This window comes from Lycium barbarum, chromosome 11 (genome assembly GCF_019175385.1).
Source record: "Lycium barbarum isolate Lr01 chromosome 11, ASM1917538v2, whole genome shotgun sequence".
Classification (NCBI taxonomy): Eukaryota; Viridiplantae; Streptophyta; class Magnoliopsida; order Solanales; family Solanaceae; genus Lycium; species Lycium barbarum.
In genome coordinates, this window is record NC_083347.1 from 116,364,924 (window position 1) to 116,389,979 (window position 25,056).

The 25,056-nt window shown below is 34.9% G+C and overlaps 2 protein-coding genes across 3 annotated transcripts; one reads left to right on the top strand and one right to left on the bottom strand.

Annotated features, from left to right (window-relative positions):
- The first annotated feature begins 9,977 nt into the window (after positions 1 to 9,977).
- Positions 9,978 to 17,496, top strand: LOC132616826 (uncharacterized). Of its 2 annotated transcripts, none has more exons than XM_060331523.1 (8): positions 9,978 to 10,360; positions 10,594 to 10,709; positions 13,697 to 14,329; positions 14,506 to 15,903; positions 15,981 to 16,305; positions 16,432 to 16,693; positions 16,840 to 17,112; positions 17,243 to 17,496. In XM_060331523.1, the coding sequence occupies exons 2-8, from the start codon at positions 10,599 to 10,601 to the stop codon at positions 17,349 to 17,351; spliced, it is 3,111 nt and encodes a 1,036-aa protein (XP_060187506.1). In that variant the 5' UTR covers positions 9,978 to 10,360; positions 10,594 to 10,598; the 3' UTR covers positions 17,352 to 17,496. The 2 variants fall into 2 exon arrangements, with proteins under 2 accessions (XP_060187506.1, XP_060187505.1); XM_060331522.1 differs by lacking the exon at positions 9,978 to 10,360 and adding an exon at positions 10,380 to 10,510.
- Positions 17,497 to 17,805: 309 nt separating this feature from the next.
- LOC132620168 (uncharacterized) lies at positions 17,806 to 20,091 on the bottom strand. Its single transcript, XM_060334863.1, has 5 exons — positions 19,179 to 20,091; positions 18,814 to 19,082; positions 18,614 to 18,717; positions 18,400 to 18,505; positions 17,806 to 18,258 (listed from the first exon to the last, which is right to left on the bottom strand). Exons 1-5 carry the CDS (start codon positions 20,089 to 20,091, stop codon positions 17,806 to 17,808), a joined length of 1,845 nt encoding a protein of 614 aa, XP_060190846.1.
- Between the last annotated feature and the right edge of the window lie 4,965 nt (positions 20,092 to 25,056).

Sequence of the window (25,056 nt, forward strand, 5' to 3'; positions counted from 1 at the left end):
ATGGAGTGCACGTTGATATCTTCACGGATCATAAAAGCCTGTAGTATATCTTCAAGCAAAGAGAGCTAAACCTTAGACAGAGGAGATGGCTCAAATTGCTTAAGGATTATGATGTGGATATTCTTTATCATCTGAGAAAAGCGAATGTTGTAGCTGATGCTCTTAGTCGGCATTCCATGGGGAGTTTAGCCCACTTGGATGTGGATAAGAGAGTCATGACAAAGGAAGTTCACCGTTTGGCCAATCTTGGAGTTCGACTTTTGGAATTCGAGGATGGTGGTGTGGTTGTTCAGAATAGTGCTCTTTCCTCTTTAGTCGTTGAAGTCAAGGAGAAACAATTTAGTGATCCCTATTTATTGCAGCTGAAGGAAGGGATTCACAAACATAAGACAACGGCTTTTGAACAAGGGGGAGATGATGGTACCTTGAGGTACCAAGGCAGATTATGTGTCCCAGATGTAGATGGACTCAGAGAGCGAATCATGTCAGAAGCTCACAATTCCAGGTATTCCATTCACCCAGGTTCCACTAAGATGTATCATGATCTAAAGGAGATTTACTGGTGGAACGATATGAAGAAGAATGTGGCAGATTTTGTAGCTAAGTGCCTGAACTGTCAACAGGTGAAAGCCGAACACCAGAGGCCTGGTGGCTTGGCTCAGAATATTGATATTCCTATCTGGAAATGGGAAATGATCAATATGGATTTTGTATCAGGTTTACCTCGTTCAGCTAGGAGACATGACTGTATTTGGGTGATCGTTGACCGGCTTACTAAATCAGCACACTTTTTGCCAGTCAAGACCACATATTCAGCAGAAGATTATGCCAAGCTGTATGTTAATGAGATTGTCAGATTGCATGGGACACCAGTGTCCATTATTTCAGATCGGGGTGCTCAGTTTACAGCGAATTTCTGGAAATCCTTCCAGAAAGGATTGGGTACCAAGGTGAACCTCAGCACAACTTTTCATCCACAAACAGATGGCCAGGCAGAGCGTACTATTCAGACTCTGGAGGATATGTTGAGAGCATGTGTCTTGGATTTCAAAGGTAATTGGGATGATCACTTACCACTCATTGAGTTTTCTTATAATAACAGTTATCATGCTAGTATTGGGATGGCACCATTTGAAGCTCTGTATGGACGAAGGTGCAGATCACCTATTGGTTGGTTCGAAGTAGGTGAAGCAGAGTTGTTAGGACCAGATTTGGTTTATCATGCTATGGAGAAAGTCAAGTTAATACAAGAGCGTTTGAAAACAGCTCAGAGTCGCCAGAAGTCTTATACAGATGTGAGACGAAGGGATTTAGAATTTTCAGTTGATGATTGGGTGTTCCTTAAAGTCTCACCCATGAAAGGTGTTATGAGATTTGGCAAGAAAGGGAAGCTAAGTCCCAGATATATTGGACCTTACAGAATTCTACGAAAGGTCGGTCTAGTGGCTTATGAACTTGAGTTGCCACAAGACTTAGCTGCTGTACATCCCGTATTTCATGTGTCCATGTTGAGGAAGTGTGTAGGAGACCCATCGTTAGTTGTTTCTACTGATACTATAACAGTTAAGGATGGGTTAACTTATGAGGAGATCCCCGTAGCCATTCTTGATCGTCAAGTTCGCAAGTTGAGAACTAAGGAAGTAGCCTCAGTAAAAGTCCTGTGGAGGAGTCAGAAAGTTGAGGAAGCTACATGGGAAGCCGAGGAGGATATGAAATCCAAGTACCCGCACTTGTTTCAGCCCGCAGAAGAGATTTATGATGAAGCACCCAGATTTTGAGGTATGTAAGCTTTCTTTTCATGCTTTTGGTCTTGTGTAGCCAATTTATAGTGCTATTGTGATGTAGCCCTGTGAGGCAATGATATTATGGGCTGTTGTGACAGGTTGGTAGTGCCATATTACAGGGGAAACTCTGGCAAATTTTTTTTGTAGAATCCCGAATGTTTAACATTCGAGGACGAATGCTCCAAAAAAAAAAAAGGGAAGAATGTTACACCTTGGAAATTTCCCCGTTAGCGTACCGCGAATAGACCCACGAAGGGTATGACATATACGACATGTTGACGAGTAAGAAGTAATGACTCTAAATGAGATTTCAAAGACATTTGAGGTAGGAGACGAAAGTTGTTAAGGAAAGCAAGGTATATGTTGTGTGTCGGGCAAGAATTACGAGTATCGAATTAATGATGGCTTAATGACATTTTGGAGAAGAGTTATAATGTCCCTTATGTATTCATGCCTCACGTTTCACGTGCAAGTTCATGTATTCTCTATTCATGTCTCAAGTTTTAGCACTCATGTTTTCATGAAACTATGTCATGTCAGCTTTCCATGTTCCATGTCATGTTTCTTCACGTTCATGTATTCAAGCCATGTCCAGCCATATCCTTAACCATGACCCATCATTCGAGGACGAATGATCCCAAGGGGGAGATATTGTAACACCCCGTACCTTTAATGAAAGTTTTGACGACGATCCTAGACTTAGAACATCAGATAAAGAATGTGGAATTGAAATTTTTCCGTTAAGTTGTGATATGGTGGTTTACGCCCATGAACAGTGGTCGTATTGTAATTTACGACCATGAACAGTGCCCGTAAACTGAAACCAAGAATTTCTGAACATTCTGGAATTTGACATTTTGAGGCATATGGTTAAATACGGACCGTATTGTACTTTACGGCCCGTATTTCAAAACGTATTTGGAATTTGGGAAAACTTCCTTGATGAACGTTGTATATAATTGAAATACCTTTCCAACGGTATCTTACGGGGGTCAAACGAACATCTGTGCAAAGAGTTATGACCATTTTACTGAAGAGATGCAGTGCAGTCCATATGGCAGAATACGGACCGTATTGCAGTTTACGGCCCGTAAACTTAAAATACGGCCAGCACAGTGCTGGACGTAAACTGCATTTTCCAGAACATTATATGTTCGTTTATATCAGTTCAAGTCATTATTTTTCATTCCCTCAAACCCTAGAACGACCTCCTACTCTCCTCCAACATCAAGAACACCAAGGTAAGTCCATTCCAATTATTCCAACTCAATTCTAACATATATCCTTGTAATATAAACAAGAAATAATCATTCCTAATCTAGGGTTTTCAAGAAAACCCATCTCAAGATTCAAGAATCAAGATTTAGGAAATCTTCTTCAAAATCCAAGTCTTTAATTCAAGTTTTGGAACAACTAAGGTATGTAGAACTTCCATCCACATGAGGGAATCTCTATGTTCTTCCCCATGCCTCGTTACCTTGATAATCATGAAGTTCAAATCTTAGGGCATAAAACCCAACATATTGGTAGCCCGTATTTACGTATTTATGTACATGAAGTTTGTATCTATATTCGTTGTTGTATTCCTAATCTTCCATTACGGTTATTAGGAACCCCAACTTAATCCATGAATCATGAATTCTTCCTCATGTGTTCTAATTATGTTTATATGAAACTTATTGATTTTATCTATCAAGTACAAGCATGTTTTCAAGTCAATTATATATATGATCACGAACTATTGTTATTACTCGTGAATCAAGAACACATTTGAAAAGAATATGACAAGTTATCTTATGAAACTACACTTCAAGTTATTTCATGAAACCATGTTTACAAGTTATTTTATGAAATCATGTTTTCAGTTCTTTTCATGTTCGGGAGTTGTATTAATACCGAGAAGGCTCAGATAGCCTGAAACTACGTATGCCAACGTAGGATAAGGATCGATCCGCCCAGTTAGGATGATTCCTTCATATTTTCCCCATTGAGGGATTTTGGATCCATTCATGTCAGGTTCATGTCTCGTGCCCCGGCAAGGTACGAGATGGCTTAGCTGATCGGGCAGAGATCAGACTCCACGTTTCTCCCCGTGGTGGTTCATGTCGGTATTACAGATCATTACAGATTATTACAGATCATTACAAATTATTACAGATCATTACAGATTATTACAGATTATCTCATGCTTACAGTACTCATGTTTATGTTCAGTTCCAGTACTCAGTTTCAGTTTCAATTTCATGTTTATGTACTCATGCTCATGCTCATGTTCATGTCCAAGTTTTCAGTTTCAGTTCCTATCATGTATTCTATGTCCCATGTTGTTTCTTCCGGTTGCTTTACATACCAGTACATTCAATGTGCTGACGTCCCCTTTTATTGCCCGGGGGCCTGTATTTCACGATGCAGGTACGGATTTACAGGACGACGCTTCTGATCATTAGGATTTGCTCGTACCAGTTTATTGGTGAGCCCCATCTCATTCGGGGTTTAAACATTGTATCTCTCTATTTAGTTTTGCATGTAAAGGTATGCTGGGGGCCTTGTCCCAGTAATTATGTTTTCCAGTCAGACTCATGATAGAGGTTTCATAGACTAGACAAGTCAGTTATGTCATGCCAAACATTTGGAGTCGTATAGCTATTTTGGCTCACTCATGTTTAACAAGTATTTTTATTAAGTATTATGACTTACCACGTTTCATAAAGGCTCATCATGCATTCACGTTATAATCCGCTTATGTTATGTATCACGATGATTCAGCAAGCCATGTGGTTCGCTCGGTCACATGCAGTCAGGCACCGAGTGCCGTGTTACGTCCAGGCCATGGTTCGGGGCGTGATAAAGCTTTTTTGTAACGACCCGACCCCCTTGGCGAGTCCGCAATCGTATGGGTACTTGGACCCCATGAACATACATGACATATGGCACTTGTGGCCCATGAACATACATGACATGACATACTTAGGTATTGTATGAGCAAGAGACACAGACAATTCGCACACTCTGCAGAGCTTCGAACCCGTGACCTCTCCCCTTTTGTCGGGTCGTTACAAAAAAGGCGACTTTTTGTCGAGGATCCACAGTGATCTGCACTGTAGGTTGCCCCCTCTGCTGACATGCATACATGACATGTAACACTCAGCCATTGTATGTGAAAGGGTGCTTAGCCAGTTCGCACACTCAGCAGAGCTTCGAACCCGCGACCTTGCAGTCACTTTTGTCCTCCCTAAGGAGACGCCTCTTACCAGTTGAGCTGCAGCTCAATTGGTGAGAGTCGTCTCCTTCGGGAGAACAAAAGGCTTGAGGTCACGGGTTCGAAGCGCTGCAGCGCATAGCGAACTGGTGTGATTTCCTGCCATACAATACCCCAGTATGTCATGCAAGCATGTGTGTCCAGTTGTAAGGGGCTGGCACAGGGGGTCATCACATCGCAAGGGGTGTGGGGTCCTCACAGTAAGACTCGATAGTTTTATTTCTGGAAAAAGAATGCAGAATTTGCAATGCAGGAAAAAAATTTCAGTAGTCGAAAAATGAGGCATTGCCTCAGTTTATATAGCCTCGAAAATGCCTGTTCAGAATAGGCACATTGGTGACTGTTCGGAAAGGCCCTTGCCTTTTCAGAAAAATAAGAACGTTAGGAATTTTAATTTATTCCGCGAAATTTAATTAATTACCAATTAATATTTTCCGGCGGAAATAAACAAAATAATTTCAGAAAATGAAGATTGAAGTTAAATAAATTTGGTCAAAAAAAATTATCAATCAATCAATCAAACCGAAGCCGAGCCGAGCGACGACGACGGCGCGAAGGGAGTCCCTCTTTTCAACCCTTTAAGAGCTAGAGGAAGTGCTTTCTAATAAGCACATAACTTTCCCTTTCTACCACCAACGTGGTACAAAGTTCCTTTTCAAAGGAACTTTGCTTTGAACTTCATTTTCCTTCCATTGTCATTTTCCCTCCATTTCTCATTTACACCAACTTAGCTAGCTTCAATCATTAACTAGCTTTAACACCTTTTCCCCCTAAATCTGCATCTCCAAATAGAAATATGCAATTAAGCTTTATCTGGCTCTGCCCCTGAGATAATCAGGGTAATTTACCTGGACACTTTGTAGGTGGAAGTTGTTGTGTGGGATCTGTTTTTTTTTTTGGTTTCCATCGGAGGAGTCCTGCAAGGTTAAAGATGGTAACTGAGCGGAAACTACCTCAGGAAGTCGTATAAGAGACTGGGAAGATGTTTGATTACAGAACAAAATTAAGCAAGAAGTGCGTGATGCGGGAATTAAGATTTGCACACAAAAATGGTACCGTATTTAAGCCAAGTTCACATGGAATTTGTGAAACCAAAAATAATTCCTAAATGAATAAGTGTTGGTACTATTTTTTGGTTTAACCTTTTAATCAGGAAAATACTATTAACAGTGTACATAACTGTAATTAGGGATAAGAATGAAACCAACACTGAATCTTGTATAGGGGCATGAAAATTAGAAGCTACTAATTTAACAATAAGACCAACACCAAAAAGCCATAGTGCGAGTTAAATCTACCAGGAGCAATCGGATGGTACTGAATATAAACAAAACCAAAAAAGTACTGTACCCAAACCAAATTCAAATGGAATTTGTGTAAACAAAACTAAACTCTAAGTACTAAACGTAAACAAAACCAAAAAAGTACCGTATATAAACCAAATTCAAATGGAATTTGTGAACAAACCTGCTGCATCCACTTGAATGGTATTTCCCTTTTCCGTCTTGGTTTAATAGTCTAAGGAATCTGACTGATTGTGCTTGCTGATCTGTTAATTTTCTTGTTTTTCCAGTTTCCACTGTCACATCAAATCACACTTTGAATAGAAATAATTTCTTGTATCAAAATATTACTATAGTCTTCCCTAAATTTTCTCCTTTTCTATTTTTTTCCCGCAATCAAACAGTTAAAAATGCTATCTTCTAAAGGAGCAGTTGTCTCAGATTGTAGAGTCATGAGGACCTTATTCTTCCCCTCCAAAGTATGTAATATTAACACTTTTACAAATGAGTTTGTAGTTTCATATTTGTCTTTATTATGTTAATCCGAAGATTATGACTTTATACTTTTTATAAACTCTCTTCATGTCCAGTTTTGCCTTTACACTTGACTCTAGAACGCTGTTCTTATGTTGTTTCCTCTTAAAGAGGTCAGATTATTAAGTGTGAACTATTAGGATAAGTGAGAAGGTGCCATTTTCCTAGTACATGTTAAGCTGTTGAATGTTGGCAACCCATGTAATTTGACTTTTTGGCTTAAAGGGTTATACCATTGCTAATTTCGTCCTCTATTCTATTATATACGTGGTTCTGAAGCACTTTTTCTACTTCTAAGTAGATAGTTCATTTAACAATTACAACAACAACAACAATATACCCGGTATAATCCCACAAGTGGGGTCTAGAAAGGGTAGAGTGCACGCAAACCTTACCGCTACCCAGGGGCGGACCCATGTGTAAAGTTTGGGTGCTCCGGCACCCATTAAACTTAATCACGGAGTGTATAATTGTATAGAAAATATAAAGGAAACAAATATAAATAGTTAATAGAGCACCCCCGAACTCAAAATTCCTGGGTCCAGCACCCCCGAACTCAAAATCCTGGGTCCGCCTCTGCCGCTACCTCGAGGATGTAGAGACACATTTAACTATTACTTTATAAAACTTTACAAGGTATTTAACACACAAGTGCTAGATTATTTTGTGGAAAACATATTTGGTCCCTACTTCAAATGCTTCCCTTGCTTTGAAAAACCAAATGTGCTACATAAGGGAATCGATGCCTTTGATTTTCTGGTTCATTGGCCCAGAGTAGTGCATAAGACTTTATGAACCGCAGTCAGCTTTATAAGGGAATCAATACCTTTGATCTTCTGGTTTACTGGTTACTCTATTAAGATATTCTAAATTTGACTTAAACTCACACCTTTTTAATCAAATCATATTATTGTTATCCAGTTGGCGCATTTGCCGACGATGAGATAAGGATAGCAATTGTTAGTTGATAAGAATGAAATCAATACTGAGTCTTGTATCAGGGGCATAGACCAACACCGAAAAGCCATAGTGCAAGTTAAATGTACCGGGAGCAATCGGATGGTACTAAATATAAACAAAACCAAAAAAGTACTGTATCTAAACCAAATTCAAAAAATTTGTGTACACTATATAAACTCTAAGTACTGACTATAAACAAAACAAAAAAAGTACTGTCTCTAAACCAAATTCAAATGGAATTCGTGTAAACAAAAATAAACTCTAAATCTCTACGCGGAAGATGACAATGGTCATGTGGTATACGCGTGCGGGATGGTACTGTCTATAAGAATAAAAACACAGTTTTATTGGCAATCGGATGGTACTGAATATAAACAAAACAAAAATAATACTGTATCTAAACCAAATTCAAATGGAATGTGTGCAAACAAAAATCACGCTAAATCTCTAAGCGGAAGATGACAATGGTCATGTAGTGTTCTCATACGGGATGGCACTGTATATAAAGCCAGTACACATTTAATATTTGACAAAAAAAAAATCAACTAAACGTCGCGAATTCTGCGAGTAAGGAAATAGTATTTAAAGTGGAGCGAACCTGTGGTGAAGAACTTTATCAAATGAAACAGGGCTTGTAAAGCCTCACAGTGTACCTAAAATTGTAAGATAGTCTAAAGTGTAAGCGTATCGATAATCTAAAGTGTAAGCGCATCGAGGCCACAAATATGATTACAAGCCGAGTTTTATCGGCAATTGGAGGGTACAGTAGATAAACCAAATGCACAAGTACTTTATGAAAACAAACCAGGTGAACATGGAAAGTGTGAATTCAAGAAGAAACGCATAAAAGCCTATAAAGCCAGGGCAAAGGGAACAAATTCAAAGGTTTTTTCGGCAATCGAAAAGGAACGGGAGACAGGCTAAATACTCTAGCCAAACTTCATATAAACAAATGTACAATTTTTTTAAATACTCAAATGAAATTACAAAAAAAAAAAAAAAAAAAAAAAAAAACTTATATGATTTGACACTTGCAAAGTAGATTGGCACGTTGCAATAGGTAAACATATAAGTCTAATTGGACTTTTTGAAGTACCTATGAAAAAATAGAGAAATGCAATTGATTTCAAACTCTATTTATATAAGCAAACCTTTGATCAGAATTTAATTGGTTATTAATGGGTTTCTTCAGTAAATGAGATTATTCATTAACAATTTTATTTTGTGACTGATGGATTTCTTAACCTGATGAGAAAATTCATGAAGGAAATTTGCTCTACCTGGTTGCACTTTTTAATGCACCATAATTAAATATTATCCATTACCGTATTAAAAACTAAAATTGAAGCTGCTAGTCATGGTTGTCTTTCCGTCAATTTTTAACCTTTTTTTTTTTAATTAATCCTAATAATGATCGGTAATATAAGAGGTTCATTTGCGTTATGTTTATTTAATTCTTAAAAGTACACAATTTATTGTGAAGTGTATTTACTATTGTGTACATAATTCTTAAAAGTGCACTATTTATTGTGAAGTGTATTTACTATTGCGTACATAATTCTTAAAGTACACTATTTATTATGAAGTGTATTTACTATTTTGTACATTCTTGGTATTGGAATAGTGTTTTCTTAAAGGGCAAAACTGTCATTTGAAATTTTATGGGCATTTTAGTAATTCAACTTTGCGCTTGGAGTCTTCTCACTTTTCATATATATATATATATATATATATATATGTGTGTTAACTATTCTTAACAAGTCTTAATATGGTGACTTTAATTTGTTGAAATATGTTAAGTATAATACTCCATTGTTTAGTGTATACGAGTTAAATATTTTCATAAATTATGTATACGAATAGTGTAACAATGTAAAATATATTTGCATAATCAGTGTGATAACCTGTTAATTATAACAAGTTACTCATAGTTTTATTCCACGTTACCAAACAATACTCCCTCCGGATCAAAAAAAGTGCTCATCATATTGAGACTTAAAGTGGACACTGTTTTTGATCAGTAGGGAATAGTTATTACAGGTAGAATAGTTACTTATAATTATTTTTCACGTGAACTGATTGTGCAAATATGTTTTGCACCATTTAAACACTTCATATAAATTGCACAATTATATACTCTTTCCCTTTTATTTGGCCTAACTTCGATTCTATGTCTTCCTTGTAACTTCTCAACATCTTCCTCTTCCTTCATTTCAGCCTTTGGAATCTTTCTACTTTTGCTACAGTTAGCAGTATAAAACACTGATAATGGCACCAACATAAATGGAATATTAATATATACTCCGTATAACTTTCCTTAAGCTTTGGTTAAGCAGAATATATCTATGCGTCTCTGTTTTTTTATTCTATATTTATCCTATGATTGTACGAAATAAATTCTTTTTTTAAGAAAGCTATCTGCGATTTCACTGGAGCTTTAATTTGCTACGTTGCTTAAAGCACAGCCTTAAAAAAATTTCTTAGCAAGTATTATAATATAAAGTAATTAAAAGCTCATAATCCAAGAAAAAGAGAGACAGGTAATTAAAGTCTTGAATTTTCCTTCTATTTGTTCTTGAATTATGATGTTGATGATGATATTGTTTAGTATTATTTTAATTTGATGACTACTATATTACATAGTATTATATACAGTAGTAAAAAACTCATAATTCCAGAAGAAGACAAAGGTAAAGTTCTAATTTTTCCTTTTATTTGTTCTTGCATGATGATGATTGATGATAATATTTTTTTATTTTATTTTAATTACTAGGGAAGATGGCAAATACTACAAAGAAGAAAACAGAGAAAACAGTTCCAGGCTTAGTGGATTCGGTGTTTTCCTGGTCTTTCAAGGATGTGTTGAATAAAGATCTTTACAAAGACAAGGTTTGAATTAATCTTAATTTCTTTGTGTTCATTTGCTGACACGCCGGATTCACAATTTAGACATTGGTTGTTCTAAGTTGAGAGATTGAGTTTTGAAATGCATATCTAATTCTATCTTATATTAATAATATAAGGATGAACTACGAATCAGTAGTTGGATTTGCCATTGCATATGCATGCCCAGAAGTAGTTTTCTAGTAAGCCAAGCAAGTAGTGTTGGCAAAATCTGCTCACTTATTATTGTTGTTATTGATCACGTGTGGATTTTATTCATTTTTGAATCTGAAATTGACGTTCACATCCACAATACGGAAGGGGTTTCGATGCTTGGACAGGATGATCCTTTCCAACTTCCAATTGTTTGTTTTGCAGTTGTAGAAAGCCTTTATGTTTATTGCACAATCATACATTGTGTAGAATCATTACAAGAAATAAGTTTTCTTCTTGTGACAACTAATCACCGTAAAAAGTAGTACTAATAGTTTACATAGACACTCTGATTAGGTCGCTATAGGAAGTGAGGGAAAATTTCATGAATGGTTATTTAACTATCACTTTTTTATTAAAGTCACTTCACTATGTTTTCTATACAAAAGTCACACAATTATCATTTTTTTTCACCAAAGTCACTTAACTATATTTTCTAACACAAAAGTCACATAACTATTACTTTTTTCCATCAAAGTCACATAACTATCACTTTTTTACACCAAAGTCACTTAAGTTAATTATATCTTCTAACACAAAAGTCACAAAGCTTACTAACACAAAAAATCGCACCTACAGAAAAATTCAACTTCTGATGGTAATATTTTTTAAATATTTTATTTTTATTTTTAATTTTAATCCAATAGAGACAAACTCAATTAAAAAGAATCGATCCAATCCAAAACTCATGCATTTATTAAAATATTAAAAAATAAAAACCAATCCTTCACCAAATATACAATCCTTCTCTCTAGGGGCTCTCAAGTGTTTGAATTTTATCGGCCCTTTTTTCCAATATTGTATATTGAAATGTGTTACATTTTGTTGGATAGTAGAAAATTGAATTATACAGAGTAATAGTTATTATTATTTTCATCGGAAACAAGACCTTGTGCTAATTTTTTTTTTTCAAATTTATTCACCCTTTGGTATTTTAATATCCGGCTATGAGTTTTGGATCTGATCAATTCTATTTAATTGAGTTTGTATCTATTAGATTTAAAATAAAAAAATTTACTCATCAGAAGTTGATTTTTAGTAGGCGTGACTTTTGTGTTAGAAAACATAACTAAGTGACTTTGGTGAAAATAAAGTGATGGGATATGTGACTTTGTGTTAGAAAACATTGTTAAGTGACTTTATTGAAAAAAAGCGATAGTTATGTGATTTTTGTGTTAGAAAATATAGTTAAGTGACTTTAGTGAAAAAAAAATTATAGTTATGTGACCATTCACTAAATTTACCCTAGGAAGTGATTGTATCAATGGTGATCCTTGTAGACTTGTAGTTGACACATAAAGTAACATTTTAGTGGCGACTATACTTTAGGTTGCCATGAATGTGGTGTCTTAAATTTCTCTTATTTCTGTTAAGGAACCGAATTTGGCTGAAAAAGTATTTGTGGAGATCTATCAGCAGTTGCCACTAAAGTCATCGCAAATAGTTACTTAGGGGTAGGGTTGTTCAAAATCGAACCGACACCGATAACCCAACCGTAAAATTGGCTTATTGGCTTATTGGTAGTGGGCTATCGAATTAGCGGTTGGGGAATGAATTAAAATTTTGTAGTTAACGGCTTATCGGTGCGGGGGCGGACTACACAATTTTCTTATTAGGCAAACCGTTAACCCGTTAAGAATTTATCATATTTATATTTTTACCCCTAAACATATAAAATATGTATTGTAAACCTAAAACACTAAAATTTAAAGCTAAAGCACTAAAGTGAAAATTCTGAACCATCAGTAATTATCTTCGGTAAACTCTTACATTAACCATAAATTACTATTATTATTATTATTATTATTATTTTGTGTTGGAAGTTACTATTGCAATAATTGTGGTTCCAGAGAAAGGTGGTGAAGTGATCACCATCGGAAGGGTTGAGATTAAACTTGTGAATTCTTAACTGTTAAGTCCTGCCCTGTGGTTATGGGGCTTAATTGACTTCCTAGTTGTTAAATTATAAATAAAACGTTTGTCTTTCAAGGTAAAAAAAAAAAATAGTAGTTACGTAATTTAACCGATACACCGCCCGATAACCATCTAATAATTGCTAACACGATACCGAACCAACCGATATCTTATCGGTTGGCTAGAGAATTAGTACTTTTAAAAGCCGATAACCGATAAGTCAAACCGTTAAGCGTAGTTATCCGCCCAATCCGCCCGATAAGCAACCCTACTTAGGGGTTGCCATGATTAAGTTTGGAGGGACTATGACCGAAGAATATGAACTTTTTACTTATAATCGTTATGAATTCAATTATAATTAGATCTCTTTGGATCACTTACCAATGTCAGTAAGTGATGATTACACAATTCGAACAATTTCGCATTTACCTCAAATAAAAAATGAATGAGCCTTTAATTTGATTCGAAAAAAATTCCAAATTACCAAGGCTTAGTTCGGATTTAAAAGAATGAGATTTTTGCTTGGTCAATTCAAACTAGTGATTGGTTAACGAGACTCCTAGCTTAATTTAGATTAAAAAACAAAACAGATTTCTATAACGATCAGCAACTCCAAAGTTTCCACAAAGAGTCTCATATCTTGTAATTAATTGTATTGGCTAAGAGTAAAAAAGTAGGTGTACAACCTTGCACATTGGAGAGTCTCAAATTTGTATTGACAAAATCAAGATGCACCTCTATTTTGCGCTTCTGTTTATGTTACTGGATATTTCTATTTTCTTCTTGAAACATTTTGTATTTTCTTGTCCCTTTGTGTGTAATTGGCCAAATTATTAATCCTAACTCCTGTTCTCTGTCTGTTACAGGTTAAAGAAATTCCAGAGACATTTGAGTCGATTGATCATTACCTGCAGTCATTCATTACTCCACTTGTTGAAGAAACACATGCTGATTTGCTCTCAAATTTGTCCATAGTTTGGCGAGCCCCTGCACTCGAGGTTCTTGATGTTATAATATCAGAAGACTTTAAGCCTCCGAAAGGTTTATATTACGATATTTTGTTGAAAAGAACTAAAGAGGGAGAAGGAGAGAAAAGTGAAGCAAAAAATGAATCGAAATACGAGCCAGAGGTTGGTGATCTGATCGCGCTAACAGATGTGAGACCAAGAAGAATTGAGGATTTAAACAGGCCTAAGAGATCTTATCTCATTGCTATTGTTCAATGGATGGAAAAGGAATATATTGTTCAAGGGAAGAAAAAGAAAGTTATTGTTCAAGGGAAGAAAAAGGAAGATTCAGACTGGATACCTATCCTATCTTCACAGCTTATTCCGTTTCAGAAACCGGATAGGGCAAAGGGTGAACATGGGGACAAGCTTTTTATCGTGTATCTTTCTAATTTAACAACGAATATTCGAAAATGGAATGCATTGCACTCAGACCTTGAAAATGCAAACTTGGAGATCATTAAGACCGTGTTGAAAAGTGATCCGGATATTGTAAGTAAACACCTTCTTGAACTTTAATGTGACAATAAATAGTTTGACATTACTATGTTGAGTACAGTGTGACAAAAAAGTACTTTGTTTGACTTTACTGCTATAGTGAAATCACACAGTTAATCTAGCTTCTGGTTTACATTTATTGAGGTCTAGTAAATTTCAATTGTTTGTAGGGTGAAGTTGACTGCTCCCTTTGCTCCGTTAGAGGACCTAAAACTAATGCTGCTATATCAATTTCAAGAGCCATTGCTCAGTCTTTTGAGCTAGACGATGCTCAACAAGAGGCTGTTGTAAGTTGTATTGCTACAAGAGAATGTGCTCACCGGAATATGGTAAAGCTAATTTGGGGTCCTCCCGGAACCGGGAAGACCAAAACAGTTGCCTCTTTACTTTATGTCCTGTCACAGATGAAATGCAGAACCTTGACCTGTGCACCCACGAACATTGCTGTGTTAGGAGTTACAAAGAGGCTGATGGAGAATGTACAACGTTTTCAACAATATGACACATATGGTTTAGGAGACATCGTCTTATTTGGTAATGGGGAAAGAATGAAGATCGTTGATCATGAAGATCTGTTCGATGTATTTCTTGACAACCGTGTTGCTGCTCTTGTTAGGTGCTTGTCTCCGTATAATGGCTGGAGAATTGGTATACAGTCAATGATATGTTTGCTTGAGGATCCCGAAGAGCAATATCGTAAGTACTTAGAAAAGCAAAAGGATAAGGACCATGACAGTGATGATAATGAGGATATAGATGATGAGGAAGAGGAAGAAACAGGAAGTGTTACTTGTCAAGAATCTACTTTGGGCCAAAAAGATGGAAAGATCAACGATCAAGGACTTGAAAAAAATAGAAAGAGTAAGTTGTGGAAGAAATTTGTCCTTGACACCTTAAAAGAGAACAAGAAGAACGATAAACAAAATTCTCAAAAGAGGAACAACTCGAAAGCAACTGATGCAGCGAACAAGGTCAAGAATGAAGGAGAGGCGAGCAACAAAGAAGCCGTTGTGTGGACATTTGAGGAGTTTGTTAACAAAAGATTCAAATGGACCCACAACCAGTTAATATTTTGCTTAACTAGCTTGTACACACATCTACCCACTTGTTTCATTTCACTGGAAGTAGCAAAGGAAATGATCAGACTACTTGAGATGCTTCAAACTCTTGGAAAATGGTCTGCTACTGTGGAACCATCTGAAGGATTAAGAGAAATTCTACCGGGACTTGTTACAAGGAATAAAACAAGACTTTTTAATATTCATGCAATGAAAACAAAATGCATAAAAGTATTGAAATTTCTTAACGAAAGTATCTCTCTTCCAAATTTCATCGACCACTACCAAATCCAAAGTTTTTGTCTGCAAGGTGCGTGCTTGATTTTCTGCACGGCTTCTAGCTCCACGAAGTTGCACACAGAAGGAATGACGCCAATGGAGATGGTGGTAATTGATGAAGCCGCTCAACTGAAAGAATGTGAATCCACTATTCCGTTACAACTCCCCGGTCTCCACCATGCTATACTCATCGGAGATGAGAAACAGTTGCCTGCAATGGTTCAGAGCAAGGTTATTAATTAGTAACTCTCATTACAGCTTGTTTTTAAAATTACTTGTTTTTTAAATTATTACTCTTTTATATACAGATCTGTGAGAAGGCTGAGTTTGGCAGGAGCTTATTTGAAAGGCTAGTAAATTTAGGACACAAAAAGCACCTTCTTAATGTTCAATATAGGATGCATCCGAAAATAAGTATGTTCCCAAATAGAGAGTTCTATCAGAAGCAAATCATGGATGGTCCTAATGTGAAAGAAGCAAAATATGAGAAGAGATTTCTTAAAGGAAGTATGTTTGGCTCCTATTCATTCATTAACGTAAGTAGTGGAAATGAAGAGGTTGATGACAAACACAGCACGAGAAATAAGGCTGAAGCTTTCATTGTAGCTGAGATACTTGCCAACCTTCACAAAGGTAACACTGTTATCTTTCCAGGACTTAATTTTCTGCTTAAGATAATTTTTTTCTAGTTTTCTCTATTGTATCTTCGTTTGCATGTCAAATCTGTTGGCAGACCTTATAATATCATCTTACCTACAGAATTCGTCTCTTCAAAACAAAAAGTCCGTGTTGGTTGCATATCTCCTTACAAGGCTCAAGTTTATGCTATTCAACAAATTCTTGGCAAGATATATAGCACAGATGTTAAGAGCGACTTCTCAGTGAATGTACGCTCAGTTGATGGTTTTCAAGGTGGTGAAGAGGATGTGATAATTATCTCTACTGTTCGTTGTAATCTCAGGGGATCAGTTGGTTTCCTCTCTAATCTTCAGAGAGCTAATGTAGCACTGACACGAGCAAGGTACTAATTTCGTGGTCAACATTACTAAAATTCAAAATGTTTGAATATCGAGGATTGGTTCGAATCGGCTATTCTTATATATTTTCCTCTTTCAACAAGAAGATAATTGATGAACATGTTCTTAATTATTTCCTTGGCTTATGTAGATACTGCCTTTGGATATTGGGAAATGGCACAACTTTGGTTAACAGTGGTTCCATATGGAAGAATTTAGCCATTGATGCCAAGGCTCGTGGTTGTTACTTTGATGTTACTGAAGACGAGCAATTGAAGCAAGCAATTTTGAATGCGACTTGGCCAATTGATGGAAATGTTGTCTCAAGAACCAGCTCGGTTCATGGTGACCGAGAAGACAACTTGGCACATCAATTGGGAGGGATGAATTTGAGAGATAAGACGGGATCTTCAAGAAGTTCCAAGTGAGTATAGGTTGCAAATACCACATGAAAAAGTGAAACTGAACTCTGATATGTGCTTGTGTTTTGGCAAATACTCTTTTTATGTTGTTAGATCAATCTTAGTTACTAACTCTACTCATTGTTATACCAGTAATTTTCAGAGATTCAACATGAAGAAAGGACAATTGTTTCGCGAAGTGAAACCAAATCAACTTGCTGATGATTTTGTGGAAAGATATATGCGCAACAAGTGCAAATAGGAGGCCTTATTGGCATATATATATATATATATTACAATGGCACTAAAAATACTGGCATATCTATTACAATGGCACTAAAAGTGCTGGGCATATTGTTACTCCATCTGTTCAAATTTTTGTGACAATATTTGTTCATTCCAAAATACTCCCTCCGTTCACTTTTACTTGTCCACTTTTGACTATGCAAACCCCTTAAGAAATAATAAATGAAGTGTAATTTACCAATGTACCCATATTAATTGGTGCATATTTTTATTGGATTTGAAAAATGATTTGAAGTGAGTATTTAATACTATGGGTAAAACAGGAAAAAAGAAATTGTCTCGTCTTCATATGCTAAAAGTAACAAGTAAAAGTAAAAATCTATTGACAATGGAAAGATTCCCTCTTTGAATATAACATCCCTATTAACAAAGAAACTATTATTAGCTAAGTCATACAACACATACCCTTTTTACACATCAGAATAGCCCATGTGTATAGCTGGTTTTAACCTTGACTGCATTTTATCATGTTGAGTCATATCTTTGGCAAAACATAAGCAACCTAGTACCCTTAAGTGACTTATATTTGATTGTTTAGCATGAAATCTTTCATATGGTGAAACACCATTAAGCACTTCAGTGGGCAACCTATTAATCACATACACTGCTGCCAGAATGCAATGTCCCCAGAACTCAATAGGAATATGAGCCTGAATCCTCATAGCTCTAGTTACTTCTAAAATGTGCCTATGTTTACGTTCAACTACACCATTTTTCTGTGGTGTATAGACACAGGTCCTTTGATGAATTATGCCTAATTCTTGAAACATAGTAATGCAAGTATTATTTAGAAATTCTGAGCCATTATCAGTTCTGATGACTTTGATAGTTTTGTCATACTGATTTTTAACCAACCTGAAGAACTGTTTTAAGCAAGTGCATACATCAGATTAATTTTTCAGTAGTATTACCCATGTAAATCTTGAGTTATCATCAACAATAGTCAGAAAGTACTTATTGCCGTCAAAAGTTGGAATTTTATAGGCACCCTAAAGATCTACAACCATTTCAAGTCTATCACTAGTTTTTATTTGGCTAGGCTGAAATGGCAATCTAGTCTGCTTGGCACAGGGGCATATAGTACAATTATCTATACTACTCTTCACATCACTAGAATTACAAGAAAACAGTCTATTTAAAATTGAGTAAGAACTGTGGCCAAGTCTTTTATGCCACAAGCTAATATCTTGATTGCACACTGTATCCTCAGGATTCTACATTGCTAGACTGATATGTTTTCCATTATATGTATGTTGATTCAGCAACAAGTATAGACCAGCTTCTTCTCTACCAATCTCCTTCACCCTTCCAGTGAAGAGATCCTGAAACACACAAAAGTCAGGAAAAAACTTTGCAGAACATTGCAATTCTCTGGTTAATTTTGAGACTGAAAGTAAGTTGTACTTGAATTTAGGAACCAAAAACACATTAGATATTGTGTTGTTCTTAGATATTGAACTAGTTCCAATATGAGACACTTGAGTAATGTCACCATTAGGAAAATGTACTCTTTTTGGAATTACAGGTTCACTTATTGTGTCTTGGTTCAATAACTTTGCATCAGAGGCCATGTGATTAGTGGCTCCTGTATCAATAATCCATTCAGGACTATTGTTATCAGTAGCTACTAGTGCCATGTCCTCTACCATACCTGCTATATCACCTGCTGCATTTGCTGAAGATACAACTGAATTGGCATTATGACTTTTGTTTAGCAACTGAACAATTTGATCATACTGCTCTCTAGTAAATGCATTTCCTATCTATAGTTGTGCATCAGCACCTTGTCCATTTTGAGAACCATATCCTCCCATGTTATTGCCATGTCCAAAACTAAAACTTGCCCCATTCATATTATATGGCACAAATGCTTGTTGGACATTATAGTTTTGAGTGTTGACAGGTCCAAGATCCATATTTGAACTCTCTCCTACCACATTATAAGCAGCACCATACCTTTGACTCTGACCAGTTTTCCTGTCTACCACACCTTTCTTGGACTTGAAATCAGAAGGATATCCTGCTAGCTTGAAACATGTGTCTTTGGTGTGACCTTTACACTTACAAAAGTCACAGATCAAGCTGTTATAAGGTTTCTTAAATTTTTGATGTCCATACTGATTTGAACCACCTTGACTCACATTGTTTTGACTCACATTATTCCTTGAATACATTGCCAGATCAATGTTTCCAACTGTGGCACTTGGATTAGTCCCTAGAATTCCAGAGTTAGCTGCTACAGCTTTTTGAGACTCATCACTGATCACTAGAGAGTAAGCTTGATTTACATTGGGCATAGGATTCATCATAAGTATTTGGCTTCTAGCCTGAGAGTAAGCATCATTTAAACCCATCAAGAATTGAAACAACTTCATTTTCTGTAAGTGTTCTACAAATGCTTTTAACTTAGAACAATTACAACCAGGAGCTGGTACCATTGACTCAAATTCTACCCACAGACTTTTTAACTTTGAGAAGTACACAGACACAGAAGTTGTGTCTTGATTCAGAGTGGCTATTTCTTTATGTAGGTTATAGGTTCTTGATCCATCAATCTTATTAAACCTTTCACACAAATCTTGCCATACCACCTGAGCACTAGTAGCATACATAATTCCTCGTAGTAAATTCTTTGAAACAGCATTCATTACCCAAGAAAGAACTATGGCATTTACTCTTTCCCAATGATCCCACATAGTCTCAGGTTAATTCTCCTTGCTACAAGTACCAGTAACTAACCACAACTTATTTCTTCCTAATAGAGCAAGTTTCATGGAGTTAAACCATATAGAGTAATTTTCAATACCTGTAAGTTGGAAAGAAATGATATGTATTCCACTTGCATCTGCAGGAGACAAGAATAGTGGATGATTATAGTCAATTCCAGATCCTTGTTGTGCTCCATTTACACCAGATGAATTTCCTGGTAATGCACTACCATTTAAAGATCCAGGTTGCGCACCAGAACCATCTCCAGTTGAGACACCAGAGACACTATTTGTAGGATTCAAGTTTTCCATTTATTCTTGAAAGAAATTGAAACACTAATGATTTGCGGAAGTAAGACTTAGAATCTTGAATTGTTCATAAGAAAAATATAGATGAAGATGAATATACTGATAAGCTAAACAGCCTGCTCTGATACCATGTTATAATGTGTGAATATACACAGAATATGCACTGGATATACAGTGTATCAATGATCACAAACTGAGAAAACTAGAAACTGTAAAAATGGAAGTAATCGTGTGAAGGTTAAGAGATGATGAAGAAGAAGTAATTATCATTAGAATGTGATAAAATCATCATGAATACAATGCATCATTTTTATAACTACTCACAAGCTTAGAGTTAGCTATAACTAACTATGTGAACTCTATCTTCTAGAAGCTTTCAAGTCTTTAACTACCTCTAACTACCTTGATATTTATACAAAGACTAATTTGTCCTTCTATCTTTAATTATCATTCACTAAGTATCATCTACAACGATCCATATGATCTTCGGCAAGTTAGTAACTAGATCGATCTGATACAGGTTGCCACGCTGCTTTGACTATTCCTCCTTTCTTCACCTTGGACTTGTGAAAATTACTTGTAGCAATGACAGAGTTATAACAACATTGATGTGATACTGTAAACGAGTATTTCTTTAGTAGCTACACAAGTCATCTACACAGTAGAACAAGCATATTGAACAATCTTTTGTTTGTATACTTTTCATGTGTAAGTTTCCCTTGCTGAAACTTTCTAATGTACATGATACTCACTTGGAACTTCTTGAAGATCCTGGTTTATCCCTCAAACTCACAACTGATAGTTTACGTGCCAAGTTCTAGTCTCGGTCAGCAGGGCCGTCTCAACAAAATTGAGAGACTCAGGCCAAACTTCATAGAGAGACCCTAATTTTTTTAAAAATAAATAAAGAAAAGATCGTCATATGTATTTTTATTTAAATTCTACTTTTCTAGCTTTTTCAGATGCGAACTCATTAATTATTGTTTTATAATCTATTTGTTCTAACAATTCTTTTTCAATTGATAATATAACTAATCCATTCAATTTGTCTTGGTCCCTTTTCCACTAATAGATCTCTCAACTTTGTATCTACAATATCCCATTGACTTGGATTGCATATATTTTTAGGGATGCGCTTATTTAAATCATTTAGAAGTTTTTGATTTTCTGGAACAATGTCGAATTTCTCAGTAACTTCTTCTAAATTTTCTTCTTACGTGTTATTATCATCTAACTCAACTCTATTAGCAGGGGCGGCTCAAAACTGTTGGGGGCCTAAAGCTAAACCTCAATGAGGGGCCTTAACTTTTTTTTTAATCACAAAAACAAGAATAGAAAAAAGAATTCATTATTATTTTTCATTTGAAGTCTACTTTTTGAGGATTTATGTCAGATATCTCGCTTAGCTAATGAGGTGTTTTTACTTTAAATCATTAGCTGAGGAGATATTTTTACTTTAATCATACTCTTTCCGGTCTCCATCTTATTATTTTATATGAAGATCTTTGACGGAACGCAAAATTTAAGAAAGAAAAGAAAGACTTTTGAAATTTATGATCTAAATCATGTAATAATAAATATAATTATAGCTATACAATTACATCATTAAGAGATAAAAATATAAAATTAATTATTTATTTTTAAACATAAACATGTGTATCTTCTTAAGACGAACAAAAGGAAAGTGTGTTACGGACTAATGAAAATAATTGGATAATGTTGTTGAAATGTACCAACAAAAAAATAAAAATAAATTAATATTTGTTGAAATGTTGGACTATATACATTGTCATTGTCATTATATAATGCACGGGATAGTTGTTTATCGCCCTTCTGCGTCTTGCTTTGTTGGTGGGTTTGGGGACTCCACAGATTATAAAAATATCAATGAATCTTGACATCACTATTTGTAAACAAATTTCAGTATTTAAAATATGTAAATATTAATTATACATTTTTTTTAAAGAGTTGTTAGATATTAATTTTTCACTTACAAAATTTTCAAATAATTTTTTCTTTTTTTTTTCTTTTATCTGGTGTCCGATATCAGCATTGGAGCCCAATTAAATCTTGAATCGCATCACGTAGGACTCATTCGGGGGAAGTGTTTCCTACCAAAAATATTCTGCATACTCAACGCTGAAATCCAAAACCTCTAGTTAAAGAAGAAGCAGTCTAATTCGCGAATCACATCCTTTTGTGGTTTCAAATAAAATTCATGTAAAATACAAAAAGTTCGAACATCTTTTTCTAACTTTTGTTCCAAATAATATCTTATTTTAAATATTTATTGAATATTATTCAAACGCTTACTTTATCCCTTGCACGGGTGAAAAAGGTGTGTGGGGTCCGTATTAAAGTGGTCTCATCTCCTTAGGCTCAAAATGTGAATTTCTAGAATAGCTGTAAAGCCCTTGCCCTTTAATTTACTTAAATAATAAATAATACTTCGTTTCATTTTATATGTATCTTAATTTCTCGGAATATAAAATATGAACAAAAATACTTTTGAATCTTATAATTTGAATTAAGTGCGCATACTATTACCTTTTGATTTTTGTATTTTTAAACCTATCATATCATAACAATAATGGATCATTATTAAGAGGTGAAATGATTGTGTCAGAATAGAACCTTACTCCCTTTGGATCAATTTATACGACACTTTTTTATTTTTAGTCGGTTTTAAAAAAAATGACACATTTTTTTATTTTGCAATAATTTCTCATTGAATTTTAAATTTTATCTTTTACGCTTAACTAGATTATTTATAACAACATAAGTATCTTTGGTTTGTTTTTTGCCACAAGATTAAAAAAAATTCTTTTATTTCTTAAATTTCGTATCCAATCAAGCGACATCACATAAATTGGGACCGAGGGAGTACTAAATATGAAGGTTACGTGACATTCTTTTTAGCGGACTGAAAAAAGGCACGTAAATTGAAACGGAATAAATGATAATAATATTTTTTTCATTTTCAATATACTCTTTTATGCTGTTTGCAGAAAATCTTTAAAGAACTCTCGGAAATTATTATTTTTATAGAATTTTTCCGAAAACCAAGTCAAAGCATGCCTAAAATGATGACTTATGATTTATATATATTTTGCTATTAATATCTGTGTAGAGTAGAAAATAAAATTCAGGATGATGAATTAGTATATTCTTGGAATCTGAGAAATTATAATTAAACCAGTTTAGTCAATGATAGTGTGAATGCATGACAGAATTTAAAGTCTTTGAAAGACAACTGGAGTTTCATTTACTTGACTTGTTAGACTAATCTGATACACATGCACGCAAGCTGGAAACTTGTAACAGTTATAATTTAAAGTCTTGGTTATGAATTATTATCTCCGCAAGTGGTGGGGGTCAACAAAATAATGTTGATGATCGTTTTCCACAATTAAACTAGAAGTTCCATAGGAGAATCACTATTGCTTTAGAATATTGAAAATAATTATTCCGATTTTGGTGGAATTACAAATTAAAAGACTCGAGAAATTTTGTTTCAATCAGGATTTACATTACAAAGATTGAGAAAAGATCGAATAATAATATCCAGATGACTAATATGGCTAGATCCGAATTCAGAATTTTAAGCCAGCATTTGGACATAGGTTTATTGAAACTTGAGAAAAAAAAAAGAGTTTTTGAAGTTGCGTTGAAATTTCTTTTTGTTTTTTGCAAGTTGAGGTTGTGATTGTACTTGCATTTTACTTGAAAAAAAATTAAAGTTTTGTGAGTGAAAGAAATTTTTTTTGCCAAAAGACTGGCCCAAACCAGTTTTTAGAACTTTGAAATTTTTTTCAAAGACTAATCAAACTCATTTTTTCTTTAGAACCATGAACAAATAATGTTTTCAATTTTCTTTTCCAAGAAAAAAAAAACTTTGTCCAAATGGGAGCTAACTCATTTGGTACAAAATATATTTCCTCCGTCTCAATTTATGTGATACTTTTTGCTTTTCACGAGTCAATTTAACTAAAGTGTGAAGCTAAATTGGATTAAATTAACTCATTATTTTCAGATTAAAATTTATATATTTGAAAATTACATGAAAAATATTATAAGTTGCAATTTTTCTCATATCAATATGGTGAAAAAATACACCTTAAAATATTGGTCAAATTTCATACAATTTGAATCTCAAAAAGCGAAAAGTATCAATTAAATTGAAAGAGATTATAATTTAATGCAAACTACTATAGCATAACTACAGATCGAACTTAATAAATTACTATACATAGAGTTCCAAGTACAGAGCAGTGGGTATTATTAATTCTACATCCACCACTTCACCTATATCATTTCCTTTAAACAAATAAAATGAATCTTGAAGTGTATAGGAGTGACGCTGCAAATTGGCGCACTCTCCATTTTTTATAAATATGGTGTTCAGGCTAGTTTCCATGCAATTGAACTATTTCACAGGCTATTTGTCACCTCCTATCAACAAACACAAACACTAATTTTATTCTCCAAACATTTTACAGATGAAAAGAAATCACCGAACATTCTTTTAAAATTCATGCACTTCCCCTTCGGCAAGGCATTATTAATGTGATAAAAAGCATCTAAAAATTAAATATCTCTTATTTTATTTATTTAAATTTATTTTACTTTTGATGAGCAGGAGGT